This window comes from Emydura macquarii, unplaced genomic scaffold (assembly GCF_026122565.2).
Source record: "Emydura macquarii macquarii isolate MOO-44397 ecotype Brisbane River unplaced genomic scaffold, CSIRO-AGI_Emac_v2 contig_2422, whole genome shotgun sequence".
NCBI lineage: Eukaryota > Metazoa > Chordata > Testudines > Chelidae > Emydura > Emydura macquarii.
In genome coordinates, this window is record NW_027132559.1 from 36,416,392 (window position 1) to 36,439,802 (window position 23,411).

General features: G+C 41.2%; 1 protein-coding gene across 1 annotated transcript in view; it reads right to left on the reverse strand.

Moving 5' to 3' along the window:
* Window positions 1–1,925: 1,925 nt before the first annotated feature.
* The window catches only part of ITGA8 (integrin subunit alpha 8), a 164,393-nt gene continuing 142,907 nt past the window's right edge, over window positions 1,926–23,411 (reverse strand). The window contains exons 28-30 of the mRNA XM_067562285.1: window positions 23,232–23,333; window positions 6,368–6,490; window positions 1,926–4,314 (exon numbers count right to left, since the gene is read on the reverse strand). Coding sequence (XP_067418386.1) covers window positions 4,228–4,314; window positions 6,368–6,490; window positions 23,232–23,333 — 312 coding nt within the window. The 3' untranslated portion in view covers window positions 1,926–4,227. The remainder of the gene's footprint in view (window positions 4,315–6,367; window positions 6,491–23,231; window positions 23,334–23,411) is intronic.

Genomic DNA, 23,411 nt, shown 5'->3' on the forward strand with positions numbered 1-23,411 from the left:
AGCAAGAAATAATTGAAATATACTTTATGAACTGCTACTACAAAATAAAACATGCTACATCAATTAGAAGAATGCAATATATTGAATACAATGAAAACTTCTAAAAATTGAATTGAAAAATTTGCATTCTTCTTTTTGTAAAAAAGCAGATTCTATAAACGTAGCGTAAGGCAGCATGCTGAAAAGTTAAATGACCCTCAAATACAATGCACAGTCAAAACAAGTAACAGGCCTTAGATATTAAATAAATTCCTGCTGTGTCACATCATGGTGCCGGCATAAGCGAAATTCAAGACTTTTTTATTGTCAAGAGGCACTAACGTTAGCCTACATTTCAGTGTGGATGTTTGCCAACAATCATAAATAAAAAGCTCACTCATAAACAATTCCTAAAGGCAGTGCGTTAGGCAGATGGTATTTCATTAAAAAAAAAAAAAAAAGCTTTGTTAGAAGTATAGAAATACCTTCCTTGATGGCTATTATGGACTGACCTCTCTTGTTCATCACTGAATGTTTATAAATTTGTCAGACCTGAAGAAGAGCGCTATCTAAGCCTGACAGCTTGCATCTCTCACCAACAGAAGTTGTTCCAATAAAAGATATTATCTCACCCACCTTGGCTTTCAAGTTCCCAAATGGCTTTTCAGATAACATGTGCCATGCTGCTTTAAGATCTATCATGCTAGCAATTCAGCAAACCAGCCGGAGATTCAGAAAAAAAGTGTACGATTTTCAGGAGATATTTAAAATTGGAAATCTGCAAAGTTTCTTACTGCATCATTTGGAGAGGACAGGAAAAGTTGTTAAAATGATCCACATAAATGTGACACCAGCTTTTTCTCATTAACAGGTAGGCAATTACATGAAAATCATATTAGCTGCAAACCTATGACTAAATAAATAGAAAGTTTCAGTCTATAAGTGGATGGCAAATAAATGGATGTTCACACTTGGGTAAATGAGTAAATTTTCATACAACTACAAAATATCAATCAGTTGCTACTCTTGGAAAGTATAAATAACTACAAAAATATTGAAGATACACAGCTTAAAAACTGCAAAAATTGTATGAAATAACACATGAAAGCCGCCTCAGTTTATCACACTGCTGTGGTGGGCGCAGCGTGAAGGAGTTTTCAGAGACGTTCTTTCCTTTTTTTTTAAAAAAAAATCACTCCAGTTTTCACTCTTTCCTGCTACTTCTACATGCTTGGCAATTAGTGCGTCTACATATATGTGCTGCAGTTTGAGGTCAGTATCACCTATGAAGAGACTAGGCCACATTCATCAATTCATCCTTGGCTTGATTCCATTGAAATGAATAACCATGGATGGATTTAGCCAAGTATAAAAGTAAGGTCCAGAAATTACACGTGGGGTGAGAAATCATGAAAATTGCCATTCCACTGGCCATATACAGAATGCTATTTCCCATGGGGATAAACATTCTGAAGAGAAATTCACTGAGCCTGAGACGTTGCCTTCTCAAATGTTTGCAATTTCCAACCAAAGTTATCCACAAATATTGGGACCTAAAACTACAGTCCTGGACAGCCCAAAGTTCCAGACATTACTGTGGGGGAAGTTTAATCTGCAAGGAAGCAGACATATGAAACAAAGCTTTTGCTCAAAGTAACTGTTTGTCAGCTAATGTGCTTCTAATTTGGTTTTCAGTAACATTACGCAGCTGCAGCCAATGGATTCCAGCCAGGCCCAGCAATGACCAAAGTGGGGTTTTGTTTGTTTAAATTTAGAATCTGAACATGTTTTGCCCATCATTAAAATAAAGTGAAATTGTTCAGAACTGAACCTTAGATGTTCAAACTCAAAAGGACTTCTTAAGTCACCTAGTCCCTTTCTCCAGCCAAACAGGGATTGAAAACACTTTGGAATCCACAGTAACAGAGCCTTCAGGGTTTGTTCTATTCCTTTCTTTATTGTACTCAATCAGTATATTCAAAAAGCAACCACAAATGCCAGTGTAAACATGCTTCAGGTACAAAGGTAATATAAAATATTGCACATATAAAAGTCCTATGTTCAGTATTTCTTAATGATAATATTTCAAAAGAGTAAGAGAGGCGTGTGGATGATGTGAATGTATTTGGCTGGCTAGTCTTGTTTCAGAAATGACTACACACAATTCAATATTTACAAAAGATAAACTCACTGCCTTTTCCCAAGTGTGCAATTTGATCTGAAATGTGGAGGATGCAGAGATGCATGAACCCTGCAGGGTGTGGTTTGCCAGGGTATTTGTGAAATGAATTCAGAAGTTTCTTTTGCAAGGGTTGAGCACAAATCAGCATAGGTAAGGCTGCTCTCAGTCTGAAGGGTTTTCTGGGGCCCAGGAAATTATAAGGCACCTTCATCCTCAGAAAACATGAGGGTTGGGGGGATTCTCCTTTCCTTAAGCCTCAGGGGCAGATAATGTCCCATAAGGATAGCAAACACTCAAGGACTTCCTTTCAAACTTATGTGATGCATTAAGATGGAACTTTAGTGCTCAGGTTTTCTAGCTACTTACATGAGGTTTATGGGTCTGTCCATGAGCTGGCTGCAGTAAGAGTGGGATGTCCAATTGAACTATTTCCAGGTCCTTTGGAAGATTCTTGGGATTGACCATAGTGACCTTGCCTTCTGGGCTGGCTGCCCCTGCCCTGAAGACAGAGGCCAGCAATCTTAAAAAATGTAGGAGGTAGTAGGATGGGTCAGACGAGGCCACTGGCTTCTCTGAAGATGGGAAGCCCAGGTGCTTGGTGGGAAGGGAGCCCAGGTAAGGAGTAGGAAGGAGAATGAAGAGGGTATGTGTGTCAGAAAATGAATTTCCTCCTCCTAGACTCACAAAACATAGCAGATTTCAAACTCAGGACATGTACAGGAGGGTCCATGGTTTCCACAGCTCTATAGCTGGATGAATCCAGCTTAAATAAAGGCCATTCACTGATGCTACAGAAAGAGTTACCAGTGAATTATGGATCTAGTCTTTTGGATCTTAAAAGCAGCAAAGAATCAAATGAACATTTTTATTGCTTTTACAACAAAATGTCTTTTCTCCTGTGGGTCATCTCAGCCTTGGGTGATTTGCATCCTACTTCTTCTATAAACGCAAATTCAGTGCACCTTCTCTGCAAGACTCTTTGTAATAAGAAATAATTGTAAGATACTCTACCCAAAACGTAACTTGTTGAAATATCTTAAACACATTAAAGATTTTGTTAGGTCTATAGTTTATAATTCCTTTAAATCAATGAATTGTTGTCATCTATGACACAATAGTCACGAATTCAACAAAATATGCAGTAGCATTTTTAAGAGGATATTTTAACAAAGTAAGTACCCAGAAATAGTGGGGAGAAATTCAGCCCTAGCAAAAAAGTGGGCAAAAACTCCCACAGACTTCAATTGATGTTACATTAGTTTACACCAAGAATGCATTTGATCTACTGAATTTAGTGCTGCCATCTACAGGTTGAAAAAAGTACAATATCTCTGTAAAATAACATTTTATCATATGCCCCTTCTAATACATTTATATTTAAATCCCTCTGCTTCCCAAAACACACTTGTAGCCAAGAAAAGCATTCTGAATGTTTAGGAGAGGGCTACTTGCCTATTTACATACGAGATAAGCAAATGATTTCCATGTTATGATTTACTTCTCCAAAATTTGGAATCTACGATTATATCTGATACGCATCCCAGAAAGGTGGAAAAATAAATAAATTGTGCCCCATGTATAAAATCCTTTAGTGACTACCTTTCTGCTTCAGAAGTACTTTCACAGTCCCAATATATTGCTTGTCTCCCTGAGCCACAATTTCATAAAGTTCTTATCCTTAGGGAGGTGTCAAAATATTCTGCATGATACAGTAGTCTTTGAAAGTTTTGTCCTGGTCCATCTTCTAGATGATACAGCAATGCAGGAATATTATCTTTGCAAGGTTTGGGTTATTCTGAAAGTGACATAACACAGCACATGTGTTCAAAACATCTGTCAAAATCTAGAGTGATTGAAGTATGATATAAAAACTCTTTGCACAGTGATGGATTATGCCCAGGATCATCATCGTGGTGAATTTTCAGAAATGTTGCATAGATCAGATGACAACACCATGGCACTTGCAATTTCAAAAGAAGACTGTTGGTAGAAGAAATCCTTAATTTAATCTTCAGCACATTTCTAGTCTTGAGAGGAATTCTGAATTTAACTTTCACTCTTCTCTTTTATGCATCAGTAGTCTTGTCATTTGTCAGTTGTTCCCTATCAGCCATGTCATCTTGAGGAGGTCTAGCTCTGTCAAAGAAGCCGCACTGTGGAAATCACAACAGAGAAATCACAATATGGCAACCACATGATTGTTCTCCTGCAGCTCATGCTCCTTTCCCCCAATCTCCATCCCTCATCATGTTGGGCTTTAACTTAGGGGCTTGTTCTACATTCCTAACGCTCACATGCAGTCAACAGAACTAGTTGCATAAGTATGAACTACTCAGTTAAATAGGGGTCGAGGTAATGGGGCCCGTTGTTTATAAGCTCTTTTGGAGCAGGGCCATTGCCCTTTATGCTTGTAATTACATACATAAATCCACAATATACTGGGAATTCTGGGAGATTTTAAGAACGCACTGATTAGTAATTCTGCAAGGTGCTGAACACCTCCACTCTCAAAGTCAGTGAGAGTTGAAAGAGATTACCATCTTGCGAGATCACCTTAAATGCCACAATCTTATTTTTTGCTCTGTAGTTACTATATATAAAGAAAATATTAAATATATGTTAGTAAAATTAAGATTTGCTTCTACCGGAGAGACACCAAAGTAGATACAAATAGATAAAAGATTTCCCATCATATGAGAAAATACACAATAAAAATTAACACCACTGGGTGACATAAGACATCTGATTGAGATAAGTGATAAATTCAAAGAAATGAGCAACAGTGGTGATGTCTTCACCTTCTTTCCATCACACATACAGAGTTTGTTACTTTTTTCGCCAATTAAATATATTTTTGTAGAGAAAAATTACAGAGGAAAACATTAGAAATATTGTGAATAGAACCTGTCCTTTCAGAAGAAATAGTACTGCTGTCCATGAAGGATACTGTTCTGTTATTATTTATTACATGTGTATAACGTTCAAAGTAGAAAAAGTGCTTTCCTCCTTGGGCAGGGATCTTGTCTCCCGACTGTTTTGAAAAGCACCTTCCATACTTTGAATGCAGTCCTGGCTTCACTGATGTCAATAGCAAAATTCTCATTGACTTCAGTGGAACCAGAATTTCACCCCTTTGGTGCCAGATAGATAATAGAGTATCCTCAATGGACAGTAGCTTTGTGTACCCTGGGTGCTACATTCTTCTGAAAGGCAAGTACAGTCTGTCAGAGTGGCTGGATTATTAATTATTTTCTATTCATAACATTCTTAGTGAAGACAGTATGAGTTTTAGATGGAAGAGGAATGCTGGATTGGACCCCAAAGCGTAAACAAAAATGTAAATTAATAATAGCTGCTTTTGACAGCCACTATTTGATTCGAATTTTGACATCAACAGTGACTCTAATGAGATAGTGTGTTTATCCTGATTCAGTAGTTGTTATAGTAAGGCACAATTACTGAAGGGATACTCAAATCAGTAAAATAAAGTGACCAAAGGACGAGCAGCTGGCCTTGAATTGGGAGACCATTTTACAGGCCCAGATTAAAGATCATTGAGAGATTACACTTTTTCCAAGGACTAAGCAATGGGTATGAAACTAATTCAATTTCTAGTGTTATAAAGGGTGATTCCAGGAACCTTGAAGAAGCAGATTGTCTTAAAACCTGTGCAATAAAAATCAACCAATTCATTGATTGCAAATCTTATGACTTGTAATTAAAAAATAATCAGAGAACCTGCTAATATTAAAAGAAATCTCCTTAAAAGTAATCTCCTTCTAAATTAGATGAGGGATTGTATAGTTATGTGCTAACAAAAATGGCTGTTCCTTAAGGATTCAAGGAACATAAAACAAAACAAAAATGCTTTATGAACCTAAACACTCTGGAAAGAAGATCATATGTCTTGGGAATCAGAGCCAAACTCTGTGAAACCATTTATAACCGAACTTTCATAACAAAAGAAGACTAAGAAAACAAGGTCCCTCTACAAAAGTCAGCTACGTAAGCATATCATCAAATGCTACAACAAAGAAGATATACGTCTATTGTTGCTTTTGCTCCAAACTCTTAAAGGTCACAGATTCCACTTTCTCATTCTCTCTCATGTTTTTTTTTTTTGTTGTTGTTGATCATCCTAAATATTTTTAGCATCCTTCCAAGTTTCATTAAGTCAATAATAATAATAATAATAATACAACATACCTTCCACAAAGCTAAGGTCAAAATAGCCAGAACCAATAATCCAAGGAGTATTGCTAATATTATTACCCATAAAGGGATTATAAAGGAGACATTTGGAGTAGCCCAAATGATAGATGTTCTTATCTGAAATGAAAAGATATGAAGTGTAAGTGAACAAAGATTTTGTAATAAATGAAACCAGAAAATGAAACACAATGAAAGTGCCAGATTAGAAACACATACTGCCCAAAGTTCTTGTACATTAAAACTTTATTTGCTGCAACTTCTGCAGCTTTATTCACAATAATCCTTAAAAATGGGATTTGCACTAACATAAATACCTCTTATATCAGACATAATATAAAACATTTTCAGTCACTGAATACAGAATCACTCTGAAGCGCAAAAAACTCACTTATTGTAAATACTTCAAAACCATATAAGGAACCAAACTCTGCTCTCAGTTACACCAGTGTAAAATCCAGAGTAATATCACTGACTTAAATAGAATTATGGTGTAAACAATCTAAAAACTTTTGCTGACAAACGAATACAAATTTTATTTATATTATTTATGTTTCAGCTAAGCAGACCAGCGCTAAACTCCTTGTATAGAACACATCATCCATGTGAGATAAGAATAATGCACAAAAATAGAATTATTTTTGTACTCTCTCTTACATTATGTTGTCATATTTAAAGGAAGCTTAGTGTATATGTAGAATGACCATTTAAATGTATAGTGATGTAGTAGGGAAGTATAGCAACATCTGTCTCATTGTCTGTGGCTCTAGAAAGTAGCAGGTGTGGATAACACATGAATTACGAGCAGTTAGGGTCTTCCCACAGATTTTACAAAATCATCTACATTCCAAGCCTTCATTATAACAAATGAAACTAGAAGCCCTTCTAGCTTTTTCCCCTCTGGAGTTTTCCTAATAAATTGTCTCCTGGCTCTCTCCTCCATATCTCATATCCAGTTCATTCTATGCCCTCAGATTCTGCTCAAAGCTCTCCTCGTCAGTGTCACTTACTGCTTTGTTTCTCTGTGATGTTTCAAAGTGGAAAGAGATAGCTTGAGCTTTCCTTATCTCCTTACCCACAGGTTATGCCCCCTGCCATCTTTCTCTAGCTTTCTTCTTTTCCATTGTACTAGGAAGTTATTTCTGCCTTGGGTTTTCTGCTGCACCCATCTGACATATTCCTTTTCAGTCTAAGCAGAAGAAGTTTGTGGCAGATGGAACTCACCCTGCTCTTCATGATGGAATGCAACCATCAGGTAGTCTTTAAAGCAAATTGATTATATGCCTTCTGAAGCTATCTTCTACTTCTACTGCTTGAGGTACTGCTAGGAAATCAGAGTATCTACCTATTGAGTCTGATGCTCCTCTTACTTACACCAGTGTAAATCAGAACCATCTCTACTGAAGTCAACAGAGCTACAGTAGGGTAAAACTAGTGAAAGAGGAGAATCAGGCCCAGTGTTTTCAGGCCTGCCACAAATTCTCTGTTTGCTAAGCTTTGGGTATTAGTTAATTGGCCAATTATAACCACATAGTTTTGAACTTGCTCATTGGATTTACTGTAATGTTCAAATTGAAGACTGATTATGACCTCTTGGCCCTTATAATGAGTCATTTAAGTCATTAAGATTCTAAGATGAGGGACAAGTGCCAGGTTAACTCCACCCCTATCTGTCTGTCTTCTCTCTTTTTTTAAAAAGTATCTCAAACTTCCCTCCTAAAACTGATATTTCTCTTTCTTTCTCCCTCTCTCTTTTTACCACGGCCTCCCTCTCTTTTTGTAAGCACCATCAGACCCTATCCCTGCTTCCAACTACCACCACACCTAACTGCATAAGCCAGTTCTTTCCACATATTCCATCTCTGTGACTCACTGGTTGCTGGTCTGAAGCAGCACATGCAGAGTTAGCAGGCCTCTAAGGGTGATGGGAGGATCCGTACAGCCTAATGAGACACATCTATCTACATTTCTAGACTGTAGTCACTATAGTATCTTGACTCTGTTACCCTATTCAAAATCAAAGTGAGTTATATTGAAAGTATGACCAAAATCTATGTTCTGGGTAACAGTCCTGACCTAACAGGCCAGAACTCCTTTCTTCCAGCTACAGTGTACCCTGTGGGTTCCCAAGAAGGCCCTCAGAAACTGTCCAGTCCTTATGGTGTTTAATACTAAGATTAGCCAGAGTCTCATGGATTCAATGCCAACATTGTTAGACATATTGTCATTGATCTTGTAACACACATTTTCCACTGCAGCTGAGCATACTTATTGCACTCTGAAACTGCATTCATTTGTAAACGTATTCCATAGGAATTTGGATGCAAATATGCAAAAATTCATATATTCTTTATCCAATTAAATCAAGTGAAATTTGTTTTCTTTCTCAGACAAACAACACAGAACTCCCACTCCCCTCCAAACACTCTCCTTCCCCACACAGCAGGGTAAAAGGAATGGATTCCACCATTGTAGTCCACTTCACATCCTGTTGAGCATTGCAGCATGTTGTAGGCTTTCTATACCCCTTGGTTCTGCAGTTGAGTGGAAGCCTCATAGTTTAATAAGTGAATAAATATTTTTGAATGGTTTTCCTTGTGTTTCACAGCAATACTATATCCGGCATTAAAATGCAAGGGCAGCGAGAATGACAGCAAGGGCAGCTGCTCCATCTGCAGTGACTACGCACACAGAAAACTCAGTCATGGATAGCAATGAGTTGGTACAAAAGGCCTATTTGGCCAAAATAGTCACAAGAGATGCGGAAATGAAGTCTGTAACAGAGCAAGGAGCTGCCTAATGAGGAGAGGAATATCTCTCTGTTGCTTAAAAATTATGGTTGGAACCTTTCAGTAAATCTTGCAGGCTCAGATCAAGTATCAAACAAGGGATAAGAATGGATTAAAAAAAATATCTCATAGCCCAAGAAGAGAGAGATAAACAGACTAATAAGATATATACAAAGCCAAGTGCTACCTCTACTGGAAAAGTTCTTGGTTCCCAATACTTCACAAGCAAGGAGCAATATTGTCTGACTATGATCAAAGACTATAGGCCTGTGGCTACCTCACATACATCAGTTCCACATGGGTGTAATTCATTTGACTTCAATGGAATTACTGCAGTAAGGGGGGGGGTGCAGCACTTATCTGTCTGAGGTTGTTGCTGTGGATGACAAGAAAGAAGCAGCAAAGCAAGTCCTACAAGCATCTCAAGAAACCTTTGGAATTCACAACCAAATTTCAAGTAGCACCTTTTATCAGCTTGAATCTGAGGGATTCAACTTCTTTGTATTTTATTGTGGAATTCTTAACTCCTCCAGAAAAAAATTAATTTGCTGCAAAAACTGGTGCAATAAAGCCATTGCTGATCTTGATATCTTGAGCCAAATTTACTCCTGGTGTAAGCCCAGGGAACTTAAATGCAGTAGGCACAGGAGTCAAAGAAATTGCATGAGGGATATTGACAATTGTAGCAAAGCATTATAAGACAGCACACCTACAAGAAATTAGCCAGTTGAGGATAGTTTATTGACACTGCACATTTTTAACAAGAAAATAACTAGAGGGCTAGGCAGGTGGCCAACAGAGATTACAGCTATCTGCTTTATTTTTTGTTTAAAGAAGACCCTTGAATGAGTCATGAACATCTAATTGTGCACCCAGGGCCTGATTTAAGTCCTACAGAAATCAATGGAATCTTATTGACTTCACCTAGCTTTGGATTAGGCCTAAAGTTTGTTTGTAGCTACTGGCTCCTATCACTGTTAGCCTATCCCTCTCGCCCTTTCCTTTCATTTGTTTGTTGCATTCATTTGTTATACCTTGTCTCAGTTTAGATCATAAACACGTTAGGTTACATAATGTGTCTTATTGTGGTTTTGGTAGAGCATTCTACACAATGGGGTACCATTCCTAACTGGGGTACGATTCTGAGTGCTCCATTAATACAAATAACTAATGATGAATTGTGTACCAATTATCACCTTGCCCACTCAGAGTGGGAGCTGCAACCCTTTCCCTTACTCCCTTACCAAGAACTTAATCTGAACCTTTTGTCTTTTAAGTTAGTAAGCAATTTGTGGCACGACTGTGCCATCCTCCTCTCAGGATCTATTGAGCCTATAAATTATGTGACATCAGTAAAAAACCTTAATCCTGTGCAAGTGCAGAGTGTAACACTCACAAGGTTGAGAGCGGTGCATAGGTCAGGCAGTGCAGGGGAATATGGTCCTTCATTTAAGGAGAGTGCTGCTGCATGGTCACCAAATTATGCCAATCTTGTAGCAGGAGGAAGGCCAGAGAAGGGAATGCATAGCTAAGGGCCTTATCTGCATGCTAAATATCACACTTAAACCCATGTCTCCTCACCCATGCTCGTTTTCCACCAACACGATGCACCTCTTTACCTTGTATTCTTGAAAGCAAAGCAGTGGTTGTGCAAGCTGTTTGAAATTTACTTTCTTTCAGTGAGGAAGACTATGCCTAATACTTAATCCTACTGGTATCTATACAAAGCCTGCACTCACACTAGCTTTGGACCATAATGTGCTCCCTGCTTCGCACTGCATAAAAACTTGCAGGATCAAGACCTAATAATGCAGTCAGTGATGGACAACTTTTCATTGCAGACTCTGGACACCTGCAGGCAAAGGCTCGAGCAGGAGAAGGAACACCAGTTTTTGCCTTCCCTATTCTAATATCTACTCAGCAGACCCTATGTCATATGTGCCACAGTTTTACTTATCATTTTGAGTTAGGACAGATTTGTGTCATTTCAATGTGGATTTCTGCATTTCTCCATGTGGTTTTAGGTTTAGTACTAGGGGAGCAGAGCCAGTTAACATTCTGAGGAGGTTTATCTGTTTTCATCTGAAGCGAGAAGGATGTGGAGTTTTTGTACAAGTTTTACATATTTGGCAGCAGTGTTCTGATGCATGTTGGTTTCCCCACATGGCAAATGCTAAAAAATTTTCCTACATTGAACAAAGCAAACGTTTTTTGCTTTTCCCTGTCATGATGGAGAGATTCAGAACAGGGTTGCAGCAGCAGAGCACTGTGATTTTCCCTCTGATTCATTGCTGGGGGAGCTGCTGAAGCTCAGAGCAGGGATCTGAGGGGAGCACATGGGGGAGGGTGGTGGTGAAGATTCTCCCACCCTGTGACAATGATGACTGCCAGTAGCAACAACTAAAGTTATGGCGCAGTAGGTGCATAGGTGCTGGAACTAGGGGTGCTACCGCACCCCCTGGATTGAAATGGTTTCAATCATATACAGGGTTTACAGTTTGGTTTAATGGGTTTCAGCAGCCCCACTGTACAAATTGTTCCAGCTCTCCTGAGTAGGTGACAGTGTAGCTCATAAGGAAGTGCGAGGGGGAGCGTATTAATTTCACTGGGTGACCTCTGGTTCTTGTGTTATGTGAAGGGATAAATATCACTTCCCTATTCACTTTCTCCATACCATTCGTGACTTTATAGACCTCTATCATATCCCCCCTTAGTCATCTCTCTTCTAAAATGAACAGTCCCAGTCTTTTTAATCTCTCCTCATATAGAAGCTGTTCCATACCCGTCATCACTTTTGTTGCCCTTCTCTGTACCTTTTCCAACTCTAATATATCTTTTTTGAGATGGGGTGACCAGAACAGTATGCATATTCAAGGTGTGGGAGTACTAGGGATTTATATAGTGCGGTTATGATATTTTCTGTCTTATTATATATCCCTTTGCCAATGGAAACATTCTGTTAGTTTTTTGGACTGCCACTGAACATTGAATGGATGTTTTCAGAGAACTATCTATGATGACTCCAAGATCTCTTTCTTGAGTAATAACAACTAATTTAGACCCCATCATTGTATATGTTTAGTTGGGATTGTTTTTTCCAATGTGCATTACTTTGCAATTATTAACACTGAATTTCATCTGCCATTTCATTGCTCAGTCACCCAGCTTGGTGCAATTCCTATGTAATTCTTCACAGTCAGCTTTGGACTTAATTATTTTGAGCAATTTAGTATCATCTGCAAACTTTGCCACCTCACTGTTCACCCCATTTTCCAGATCATTTATGAATTAAGAGCCTTTGGTGTGGGAACTTGTCAAAGACTTTCTGAAAGTCAAAGTACAGTATGTCAGCTGGATTATCCTGGTCCACTTGCTTGCTGACACCCTAAGAGAATTCTGATAAACTGGTGAGGCATGATTTCTCTTCACAAAAGTTATGTTGATTCTTCCTCAATTTATCACGTTCATCTAGGTGTCTGGTAATTCCGTTCTTTACTATTGTTTCAACCAATTAGCCTGGTACTGAATTTAGGCTGATTGACCTGTAATTACTAAGATTGCCTCTGGAGACTTTAAAAAAAATCAAAGTTACATTAGCTATCCTCCAGTCCTCTGGTACAGAGGGTGATTTAAGCGAAAGATTGTATAACACAGTTAGTAATTGTGCAGTTTCATATTTGAGTTCCTTCAAAACTCTTGAGTGAATACCATCTGGGTTATTACTGTTTAATTCACCCATTTGTTCCAAAGTTTCTTCTATTGACACCTCAATCTAGGACAGTTCCTCAGATTTTATAATTTAAAAGGAATGGCTGTCATGTTGGAATCTCTCTCACATCCTCTGCAGTGGTTCTTAACCTTTCCAAACTACTGTACCCCTGAAGCCTGAGTCCCACCCCCACGGGGCTGAGGCATGTAACTTAGTTTCATGGCGCCCCTGTGGCTCCAGGCAATTGCCTTTCTTGCCACCCCCAATACCAGCTCTGCACTTGCGACCCCTCTAAAACCCCAGGTTAAGAAACACTGCTCTACAGTGAAGACCGATGCAAACAATTCATTTAGCTTCTCTGCAATGGCCTTGTCTTCCTTGAGTGCTCCTTTAGCACCTTGATTGTCCAGGGGCCCCACTGATGTGCTTAAAGATTTTTTGCTGTTAGTTTTTGCATCTTTTGCTAGATGCTCGTCAAATTCTTTTTTGGCCTGCCTAATTATACTTTTATACATGACTTGCCAGAGTTTATGCATCTTTCTATTTTCCTCCAAACTGGTCCAAACTACAGCCTAGAAAGTGTCTTAGGCTATGTCTACACTGACGGTGGCAAAGTCGCCGCCATCAGATCAACTTATCTGGATCGACTGAGCGGTCAGTGAAGACCCGCTCAGTCGATCCAGAAGTCAGCGTACTAAAACCACCTCCTCAAGTGGCATAGCGCTGCGTTGGCAGTGCAGCACAGTGAAGGCGGTGTGCAGAAGAGAAGCACAGAAGTCGACAGGAGTTACACAAATTCTCTGTGTACTTTGCGTAACTCTCGCCGACTGCCGCCGAATCGCCGAGGTAAGTGTAGACCAAGCCTTAGTTAATTCACAGGTCGTGGTCCTGTTGTAAATGCAGAAACTGTCTTTATTTTTGTGTCTTGTAAAATGCTGAGCACTTCCAACATTAAATAAGTAACTATGCAAATCATACTACGAAATAGGATGCTCATTGTAATGTTAACCTTTTATCTTTATTCCTTTTGGAAATATTTTTATTTTTAAAATGCCAGCTTATTCATAGCTATCTGATTTATCTGTTACTTTAAGAAACAGTAGCTTTAAGTTAGTTATTCTTGTAATGCCATTGCTATGCCATAACATTACAACCATTTAATTTGTCCCTCATCTAATCTTCAATCATTTTTCTTATAGGGGTTGATAGATCATAAATAACTCTTTAATACTCCTACATATTATCATCAAACATTTCCAGTGTAATGTTCTTGTAGGTTTTGAAAAAATGCCCAAAGCAGTATGTAAAAGTTCCCGTGAGATTGGAGTCATAATTAATATTGACATTTGTGTTTACATATTACAAATGCCTTGTGTAAACATACTTCATAGGGATTACAAGGATAGTTAAAATAAATATACCTAATAGTTCATACTGTATAACACCATTTAAAACAAAAGAGAAAAAAGGATATTACAACCCACTTTGTTCATTGTAGAAAAATTGATCAAACAACTATGCCAAAGTCATTCTGTGTAGATCCTACATTTAAGATAAGAAAATAATTTTATTTTATCAAATACAAAACTGACTCAAGAGTCACAGATCAAAGTCGAGGAAGTTACCAACTATGCTAATCCTATACCTCAGTTTTTAGTACAAAGAATTTCCTGTGCAAACATTACTGAAGGAATGCATAAAATCTTATTTGCAATAATTATATCTATACCAAAATGGCAATTTCCTCTTGAACGTTACAGCCTTCAGCAAGAAAAAACTTCCAGTTGTACAATATACAAGTCTAGTTCAAAGCCCACTGAAGTCAGTGGAAAGACTCCTGTTGACATTAATAGATTTAGGATCAGGCCCCAATATAGAGAGCTACTGAACAGAAAGAATAAATGGTTCATAAGTGTCATCTGGTCTATTTAGTTTTATTGTAATCCATTCAACATTCAGTTACCTTTGCCATATCCTTTCTAGCATTAAAAGTCTGCTGTATAAACTATAATCTCCACTAACTTCAGACCTTCTTCTGAATCAGCCAACAGTTCTGTGTCATCTGCACAGTGAAATGTTATTCAACCATTTTGCATTCATCTTAATACCTTCTTTTGTTTCTTCAATTAATTTAATCAAACACTTTCTATAAATGTTGAATCAAGTAGGTGACACTATACAACCTTGTCTCATTCCTCTTTTGATCTCCATTAGATTTTAATTTTCATCTTCCTTTATAATCATCTTCTAATTTTAGTATAATTATTTTAATACTCAGAATTAATATCCATCAATTCTGACAGATCATAATATATTGAGCAAACTATGGCGATGTGTAAGGATCCTGGGAAAACATGCAAGATCCCTATGAATGATTGAGCTGTATGGCAAGTGAGAAAATATTGCTACTTAGGAAATATCATTATAGAAAATGGATGATTGGATATTGAAGTCAACACCAGAGTAGCAAGAGCAAAAGAGACATCCAGGAAGAATAAATAGCTGATGAGAAAGGACGAAAATCTGAAGACTAAATTTCAAGTCTTAAAAACTCACCTTTGGTCTGGGTTAAATTGCAGTTCTGAAATGTGGACATTCAAACAATTTATAATACAGAAACTATGATCCTTCAAATTATGGTATGTTATAGAAGAGTTCTAAAAATAGCATGGATAGATCGCAAAACCAATGCAGGTGATGTTTATAGGCATCAGAAGGGAAAGTTGATGGCAGAAGAACGTGAGTCAGAAAAAGAAGATCCTGGATGGATGATGTGGTATCCTGAGTGAATCAAAAGGACTATTCAATCCATTAAGAGATTAGCAGAGGATTATACAGAATGGGGTACCAGGGTTGCAAACCTCCAGTAAATAGATTCCATAGAAGAAGAAGTAGCATCAGTGGTGTGCCGGTGGGGGGGAGGGGGGCCAGGCTCCTGGGCTCCAGCATGTGGAGCAAGCCCTTCACAATGTGCAGGAGGCTCTGAGGAGCACAGAGCCTCCTGCGTTCCCCCGCCCTCTGCCCATCTTGAAGGGCTGGCCCAGAGTGCACTTACCCACCACCCCAGCCCTGCAGCCCAGCACCAGCTCAGATGGGATGGCCTCACCCCCTGGCCTGGGGGGGCCAAGGCCGGCCCTTCTTGACGCGCGGGGGGGAGGGGGGATCAGAAGTGGGAGGAGCCACCACTCAGCCTCCTGCACCCCCTACCTATCATGAAGGGCCAACCTGGCACCCTTCCCCCAGGCCAGGTAGTTTGGCCACCTCATGGCACCTGGCTGCTTGGCTGGAGAGGTGGGAAATGAGCGGGGGCGCTGGGCTGGCCTTTCGCGATGGGTGGGTGGCGGGGGATGCAGGAGGCTCTGAGGGGCGCCCTCAGCGGCTCCCCCCCGCATGTCTTGAAGGGCTGACCCAGCCCCCTCTCCAGGCTGGGGGTGAGGCCACCCCAACCAAGCGGGGCTGCAGTGGCAGAGGCAGGCGCCATGCGCCGGGTAAGTGCAGGAAGGGGGGGCGGAGGAACCAAGCCTACATTTGCGCCCCTCCCTGTGCCTCAGGACCCCACCGCAGGTACAGACCCCCCTTCCCTGGGGCAGTTGGGAGGCAGTGCCAGGACCCCTCTTGCCGTACACGGGGAAGGGGGGCCATGAGGTCTGGAGAGGGATACAAATGTAGGCTTGGTCTCCAAGTGCCAGAGACCCTTGGTACGCCACTGAGTAGTATATGGGCGGGGGGCATGCTGTAATTATTTTAGTATATCCTACCTAAACTCTAAGCCTACGAAGAGTGCAAGTCATTTATGAAGTATAATCATGTTGCAAATTGATTTTTAAAAATGTTAAAATTGTTATTCTTCTGCCACTTGCACTGTGTCACAAAAAGACAAACTTCCAAATAAATCCTTAGATAGATACTTGCAAACCACAAGCACTGATCTTTTTCAGACGGGGCAAAAAATATGAAGTATTGCAGAACTTCAAGAAAAATTCTTCTCGCAAGTGAAACTTCAAAAGATCTCGTGCACATGTCACATCAAGCTGTAGAGTTGGCAAACATCCATTTGCCATTGTCAGATAGGAGAAGACATAAAAGCACCATGATTTTTCAACATTTTACAGTTGCCATTACAGGAATTGTGCATAAATCATCTGCACCAAATAACAAGCATTATATTGGAGTAAAAGAAAATAAAAAACACTTATCGGATCATTTGTTAGATCATCTGAGACTTGTTGAGAACAGAAGGCTATCACCTGTGGCAAAGCACTTCAGTCCAGATGGATGCAGTTGTTCAACCATGTTCTGTGCAACATGTGTTTCTATTATGGAACATACGTTGCAGAAAACAAAAATAACCTGAATTTATCTTTCAGCTTGGAGGCTTTGACCCTCTCTGGATGAACGCTGTATATAGAGCGTCAAAACTCACAGGGTGCAATCCTGGCCCTATTGATGTCAATGGGAATTTCGACTTTAACTGGGCCAGGATTTCACTCTCTCTTTCCAAGCCTAAACATAAATCAACTATACAACAAGCACCTGCTTAAAAAAAGGAGTGATCTAGAGGAAGAAAAATTCTATAGCCTGAATCCCCTAAAATAAATTTTGCTTGTGTAAATCTAAAACTATACCACTATGCTGGCTTTATGGGAAAGAAAATATTCTATTCCTTAATAGGACTCATTGGTAGACTGAGATTATATTTTGTTGGCTCAGGATTTAATTTTAGGTTTGAACTGATTGATCTTTATTATATTTTTTTTTAAAGAAGGAGGACTAAGATAAACCTCCTTAAATACGGAGAACAAGAAGGCTTCAGGTTTTGGACTCCTATGTTGCACTCCCATTTTATTTATTTATTTCAATTGTGCTGGCAAATGAGTTCTCCCTTGCACTCATTTAAAAAATAAAATTGGACAACGTATGAACAAACTCTTCTACTTTACTTCCAAAATTGAGTACTTGGGCAACAACATTATGTAAGACCCTACAGGGCCAGGAGCAGAACCTGGGACCACAGGGGTTCTGAGTCAGTGACACAGCCACATCACCACAGAAAGCTGTCTGTCTTCTGCCCTCTGACTCTTGGGTTGCACTCTGGCCTATCACAGACTCTGACCTACAGGTACCTGACTCAGCCTGACCTCTGATTCCTGCTCTGACCACTAGGTCTGACTGCTCACGGCCTGATCATGACAGTTTGCTCAGATCACCCTTGCCCATGGCCCCAAATCCATCCAACTCCTTCATAGATAATGGAGGGAGTGGGCTGCCTTCCAACCAGCAGCCCCCTGAGGACCCATGACCTTCAGGATCAAGTCACCTGTCTGCAGGTGGAGAACCTCGGACTACAGACTCAGGCTACATAGTGTGCACTGGAAGCACAGAACTTGTGTGTGCAAGTAGCCCAGCTGGAGGCTTAGGTAGCGCAGCTCACTGTCGAAGCATAGCCCCTCCACCAGCAACTCACAAGCTGGCAATGGCGATGTTGCATGCCCAAACGAACCAAGCATCACCAAAACCAGTCCCTATGATGCCACTGCCTGAGTGACTTGACAGGGATCGTTGGAAATTCCAGGGTTTCTGACCCAGTGCAGGCTGCTCTTCCTGCTCTGCCCCCAAATGTGCCCCACATACCAGACTGAGGTGGGGCTAGAAGTCAGCCTGCTCTCAGGTGATGCGCTCATTTGGGCCTCCCTCAGTTGGAAGCAGAACAGCATAGTGCTCTCTGACTGGGACGGCCTCCTGCAAGTCTTTGCAACCATCTTTGATGACCGTATTGTGGCTGCTCCTCAGAGGCTGCCCTCCAGAAGCTTTGCCAGAGGCAAGGGTTGGCCACCCCCTATGCCACCTATTTCCAACAGCTTGTGGCTGATGTTGAATGGAATGAAGTGGCCCAACTTTACCAGTTCCACTGGGGGCTCAATGATGAGGTAAAAGATGAGCTAGCCCCTATGGAAAATCCGACCTGCCTAGGCCTTTGGGCAGACAGATACAGCAGGTCCACCCACAACTAGGAATGAAAGACTTTGGGGCTGCAGCCAACTTTATAGATGCTGCAGCCAACTTTATAGATGCTGAGGCAGCCAAAACCCTGCAGATCCCCCTCCAGTTGAAATCCACCGACCCCCATCGTTGGGACCGATGATGCAGGAGACTGTCCCCTTACAGGCCGTAGGGCAACAAGAAACAATCTGTTTTGATGTGATCTGCTCCCTGTTCTTCCTGATAATTCTTGGCATTTGTTGATTGGAATGGCATGATCCATGTATCTCCTGGTGGCAGAGGAGCATTAGCTTCTCCTCTGAATACTGTAAGAAAGTGTGGCTCCAATGAAGCAGCCAACCCCCAAGTGACCTGAAACTGTGGTCCCAGGATAGGAGGAGACCCTTGGAAGCAGAACCCCGGATGGCAGGGGCTAGCCAGGTGGGAGCGCCTCCAGGCCAGAACCTCAGCCTCCCTGACAAGTACTGCGACTACCTGAATGTGTTTGAGAAGAGGAATGCAGACTTATTACCCCCACATGGAGACTATGACTGCCCGATAGACTTACAAGCTGGGGCAAAGGTGCCCTATGGATAGATATACTCAATGTCTGAACCAGAGCTGGAGGCGCTACATGGGTATATCCAGGAAAACCTAACCAAGGGCTTCATTCAGTGATCTCTCTCTCCAGCAGGGGCACCAATCCTTTTTGTGAAGAACAAAGATTGTCTATGCAGAGGCATAGTGACCTATCGTGCAATGAACCAAGTGACTATATGTAACAGGTGCCCTTTGCCCCTCAGAATTGCTGGAGCACCTGAGGAATACAGGATCTTCACGAAACTAGATCTTTGGGGGGGCATATAATCTAGAGCACATAAGGCTGGGGGTTGAATAGAAGACTACATTTTGTACCTGATGTGGGCACTTTGAATACTTGGTGATGCTGTTTGGCTTGACCAATTCCCTTGCAACATTTCAGGATTTCATCAATGATGTGGTCTGGGATATTCTAGATCGATATGTGACTATCAACTTTGATGATATATTGGTATTTCTGAAAACCCAGAGCAGCACTACTACCATGTCCAGTCTGTCCTGGGGAGACTATGGAAGCATGGGTTGTATGCCAAACTGGAAAAATGCACCTTCAACCAAGCCAGCATTACATTTTTGAGGTACATTGTCTCCCCAGAAAGAATCCATATGGATCCACAGAAGGTGGAAGCCATCCACAAATGGACAGCATGCCTGACCCTCTGGGAACTTCAGCACTTCCTAGGCTTTGTGAATTTTTATAGGAGATTCATTGCTGACTTCCCAATTAATAACTCTCCTGACTTCCCTCCTCCACAAAGCCATGGAAGTCACTTGGGCGCCTGAAGCCCAGCTCATTTTTGACCAGCTAAAGGCTGCTTTCACTACCTGGCACACCCAGACTGGACTCATCTGTCTATAGTGGAAGCAGATGCGTCCAATGTGGCCCTAGGGGTGATATCCTTGCAGCGATTTGGGCCCCAGTTAGTTCTGAACTCCTGTGCATTCTATTCCCAAAAACTTATCCCTGCTGAAATGAACTATTAAATACTAGATAAGTTGCTGCTCACCATAAAAATGGCATTTGAAAAATGGCACACAACCTTGAGGGGGTTTGGCACTCGTACAGGTCTTCACTGATCATAAGAACCTCAAGTACCTCTGCAAGGCCTGAGTCTTGAATCAGAGGCAGCTAAAGTGGGCCCTGTTCTTCTCTCAATTCGAGTTCATGATTACCTACTGCCTGGGAAGGCGAAATGGGAAATCTGATGCTCTATCATGGAAGAGGAGTACTACTGGGGAAGGAAAGAGCTGACTTCCAAGCCCTACTACCTCCTACTACCTCCTCAAGCCTGGTAACTTTGCCAATGCCACAAATTCAGCAGGACCTGCTCTCCCTCATCCGGTCCACCTCAAAGGAAGACACAGTTCCTGCCATTGGGGGCTATGATGTAGTGTTCCACATGGGATGGGGTATGTACTTTGATGAGTGCATATATGTGCCCCAGGGTGCTTCTGACTGGAGGTGCTATGACTGTGCTATGATACTCCATGGGTGGGTCACTTTGACTGCTGGAAGACTTCCTGCATGGTTGCCCATTTTTTCTGGTGGCCCCACATGCGGGCTGAGGTCCAAGAATATGTGGACTCCTGAAATGCTGTACTTGTCACACTATAGTCTTAATAGTTGTGGACTGTCTGACCAAAATGGCCCATTTCATCCCCTGCAACCAGCTGTGCTCTGCCAAGACTACCGCCCAATTCCAACTGCACGATGTCGGCTGGCTCCATGGACTTCCAGACCACATAGTTTCTAACTGAGACCCACAGTTCATGTCTCGCTTCTGTTGTGAAGCATTCAGGCTACTGGATGTCCAGATATCCACTTCTACCGCATACCACCCCCAAACAGATGGACAAAGAAAACAGATTAACCAAGTACTGGAGCAGTACCTGAGGTTCTTCGTAAATTGCCATCAAGGCAACTTATCTTGCCATATGCAGAGTTTTCTTATAACAAAGCTGACCATGCCTCTATGGGTGAGAGCTCCTTCTTTGCTAATTATGGGTTTACCCCCATTTCCATCCGGCATTACTAGCAGCCTCCCGGAACACTGCCACCACTGACTGCTCCAACAGATGCAGCTGATTCAGGAAGAATTCAAGAACCACCTGAAAAGCTAAAGAAGTCCTATAAGAGGCATGCAGACCATTGGCAACAAAAAGCTCCAGTATTAGTGGTAGGCCAGAGGATACAGCTCGCTGCCAAACACCTCTAGACCAGGCAACCCTCCCTGGAACTGGTGGTCTAATACAAATTGAACCACCAGTTCCAGCAGATTAACCTGGTTACTGACATCCTCCAGATTACCCGGTCTCTCAGAATACACCCAGTTTTCCATGTTTCCCTTTGAATCTCTACATGGAGAACCCCTTTCCCTGACCAATCCGCACCACTGCTTCTACCATGGTAGCAAGGAATATGAAGTGCATGCCATTCTTGATTCCCAATAGATGCGCGACTGCCTGTACTATCTGGTGGACTGGGAAGGTTATGGCCATGAAGAGCTCACTTGGGAGCCTGCCTACTATATCCACATCCCTGATCTGGTGGAGGAATTTTACAAGGCTCACTCAGACAAGCCTGGACCGCTAACACCCCAAAGGGGGACCTCAAGGGGTGAATAATGTAACAACCTGCAGGGCTAGAATCTGGGATCATGGGGGGTTCTGGGCTGTTGATGCCTCTACATTAACACAGGAGGCTTAGGCTAGGCTCCTGCGAGAGGATCCTGTGGGGCTGGGCTCGGTAGGAAATACCCAGCAAGACCCGAGTGGCAGCTCCTCTCAGCCCACTGACTGGCTGGCACCTGTATTTAAGCCATGACAGAGAGCCGTCAGAACAATAACAGAGGCTGCCTGCCAGTCTCTGCTTCAGACCCTGCCTGCTTCATGATGCCAGACTAATACTAACTAATAATAACTAGACTCTGGTTTTGCTCTTTGGCCTATCTCAGACTCTGACCTTTTAGTATCTGACTTGGTCTGACTCCCAATTTCTGCTCTGACTGTTAGGACTGACCACTTATGCCCCAGTCATGACAAAAAATTTGCACAAAAATTGAGTCCCAGAACCCTTTTCCCCAATAGCCTAGGCCCAAATAAACCTCTCCCTCTCTAAAAGCAAGGGGGTGAGGTATTTAGAAATCTAACTTCCTGATTTGCAGGAGAAATGATGTAAATAGATATCACAAGCCCACAATTATTTGAGGGTGGAAATCCAGAGGATGAGTGGAGGCCTTTCTGAAAATCAGGACATAAAAGAGTGATTCCATGACAAAAAGGACAGAGGGTTCTATGGATAGTATATAAAACTTTCCACCCTTGAGGCACAACTGGTTGGAACCTGGTGACTGGGAGGAGACCAGTAATGTGTTTAAAAACAATGAACATAACAGAAACAAGATGGTGAAAATTGCACAAAGTTTTTCCCTTCCAATTGCTTGCCCATAGTAAGGGATTACAGAGATAGTTAGAGTTGGCTTTGATGATAACAAAGATTTTTCTGCATGAAAAGTCTAACATCATTGTAGTAAAAGCAATGCACAATATTACAATTTGTTAAAGAATGGAGCAATACATTTAAAATGGAGCTCATTGTCAAACCCGCTTCATTATAGAAGAACAATAAGGAAGTTTCATTTAAAAAGTGTTCAAGGAACTCAGACAGGAAACACAGAAAATACTGGTCTTGCTTTTCCATACATACAAAACCTTTGCAACTGTGATCAGGATGACCAAAGTAATTCACAGGCTTAAGTCTTAACATATTTTCTGTCATACTTACTGTTATGCTTCCCTCAGGGTGTTTTGTTGGCTGCACTTTATATGGCATCTTCTTAACTTCAAAGGACACATTGGAAGAAAGGGTATACTGGTAATTATTTCTCTGAAAATACAGAAAAGATTTATAAGGAATACATTTAAATTTAAAGATTTATGCAAGAAAGACATCACATACTTTGAC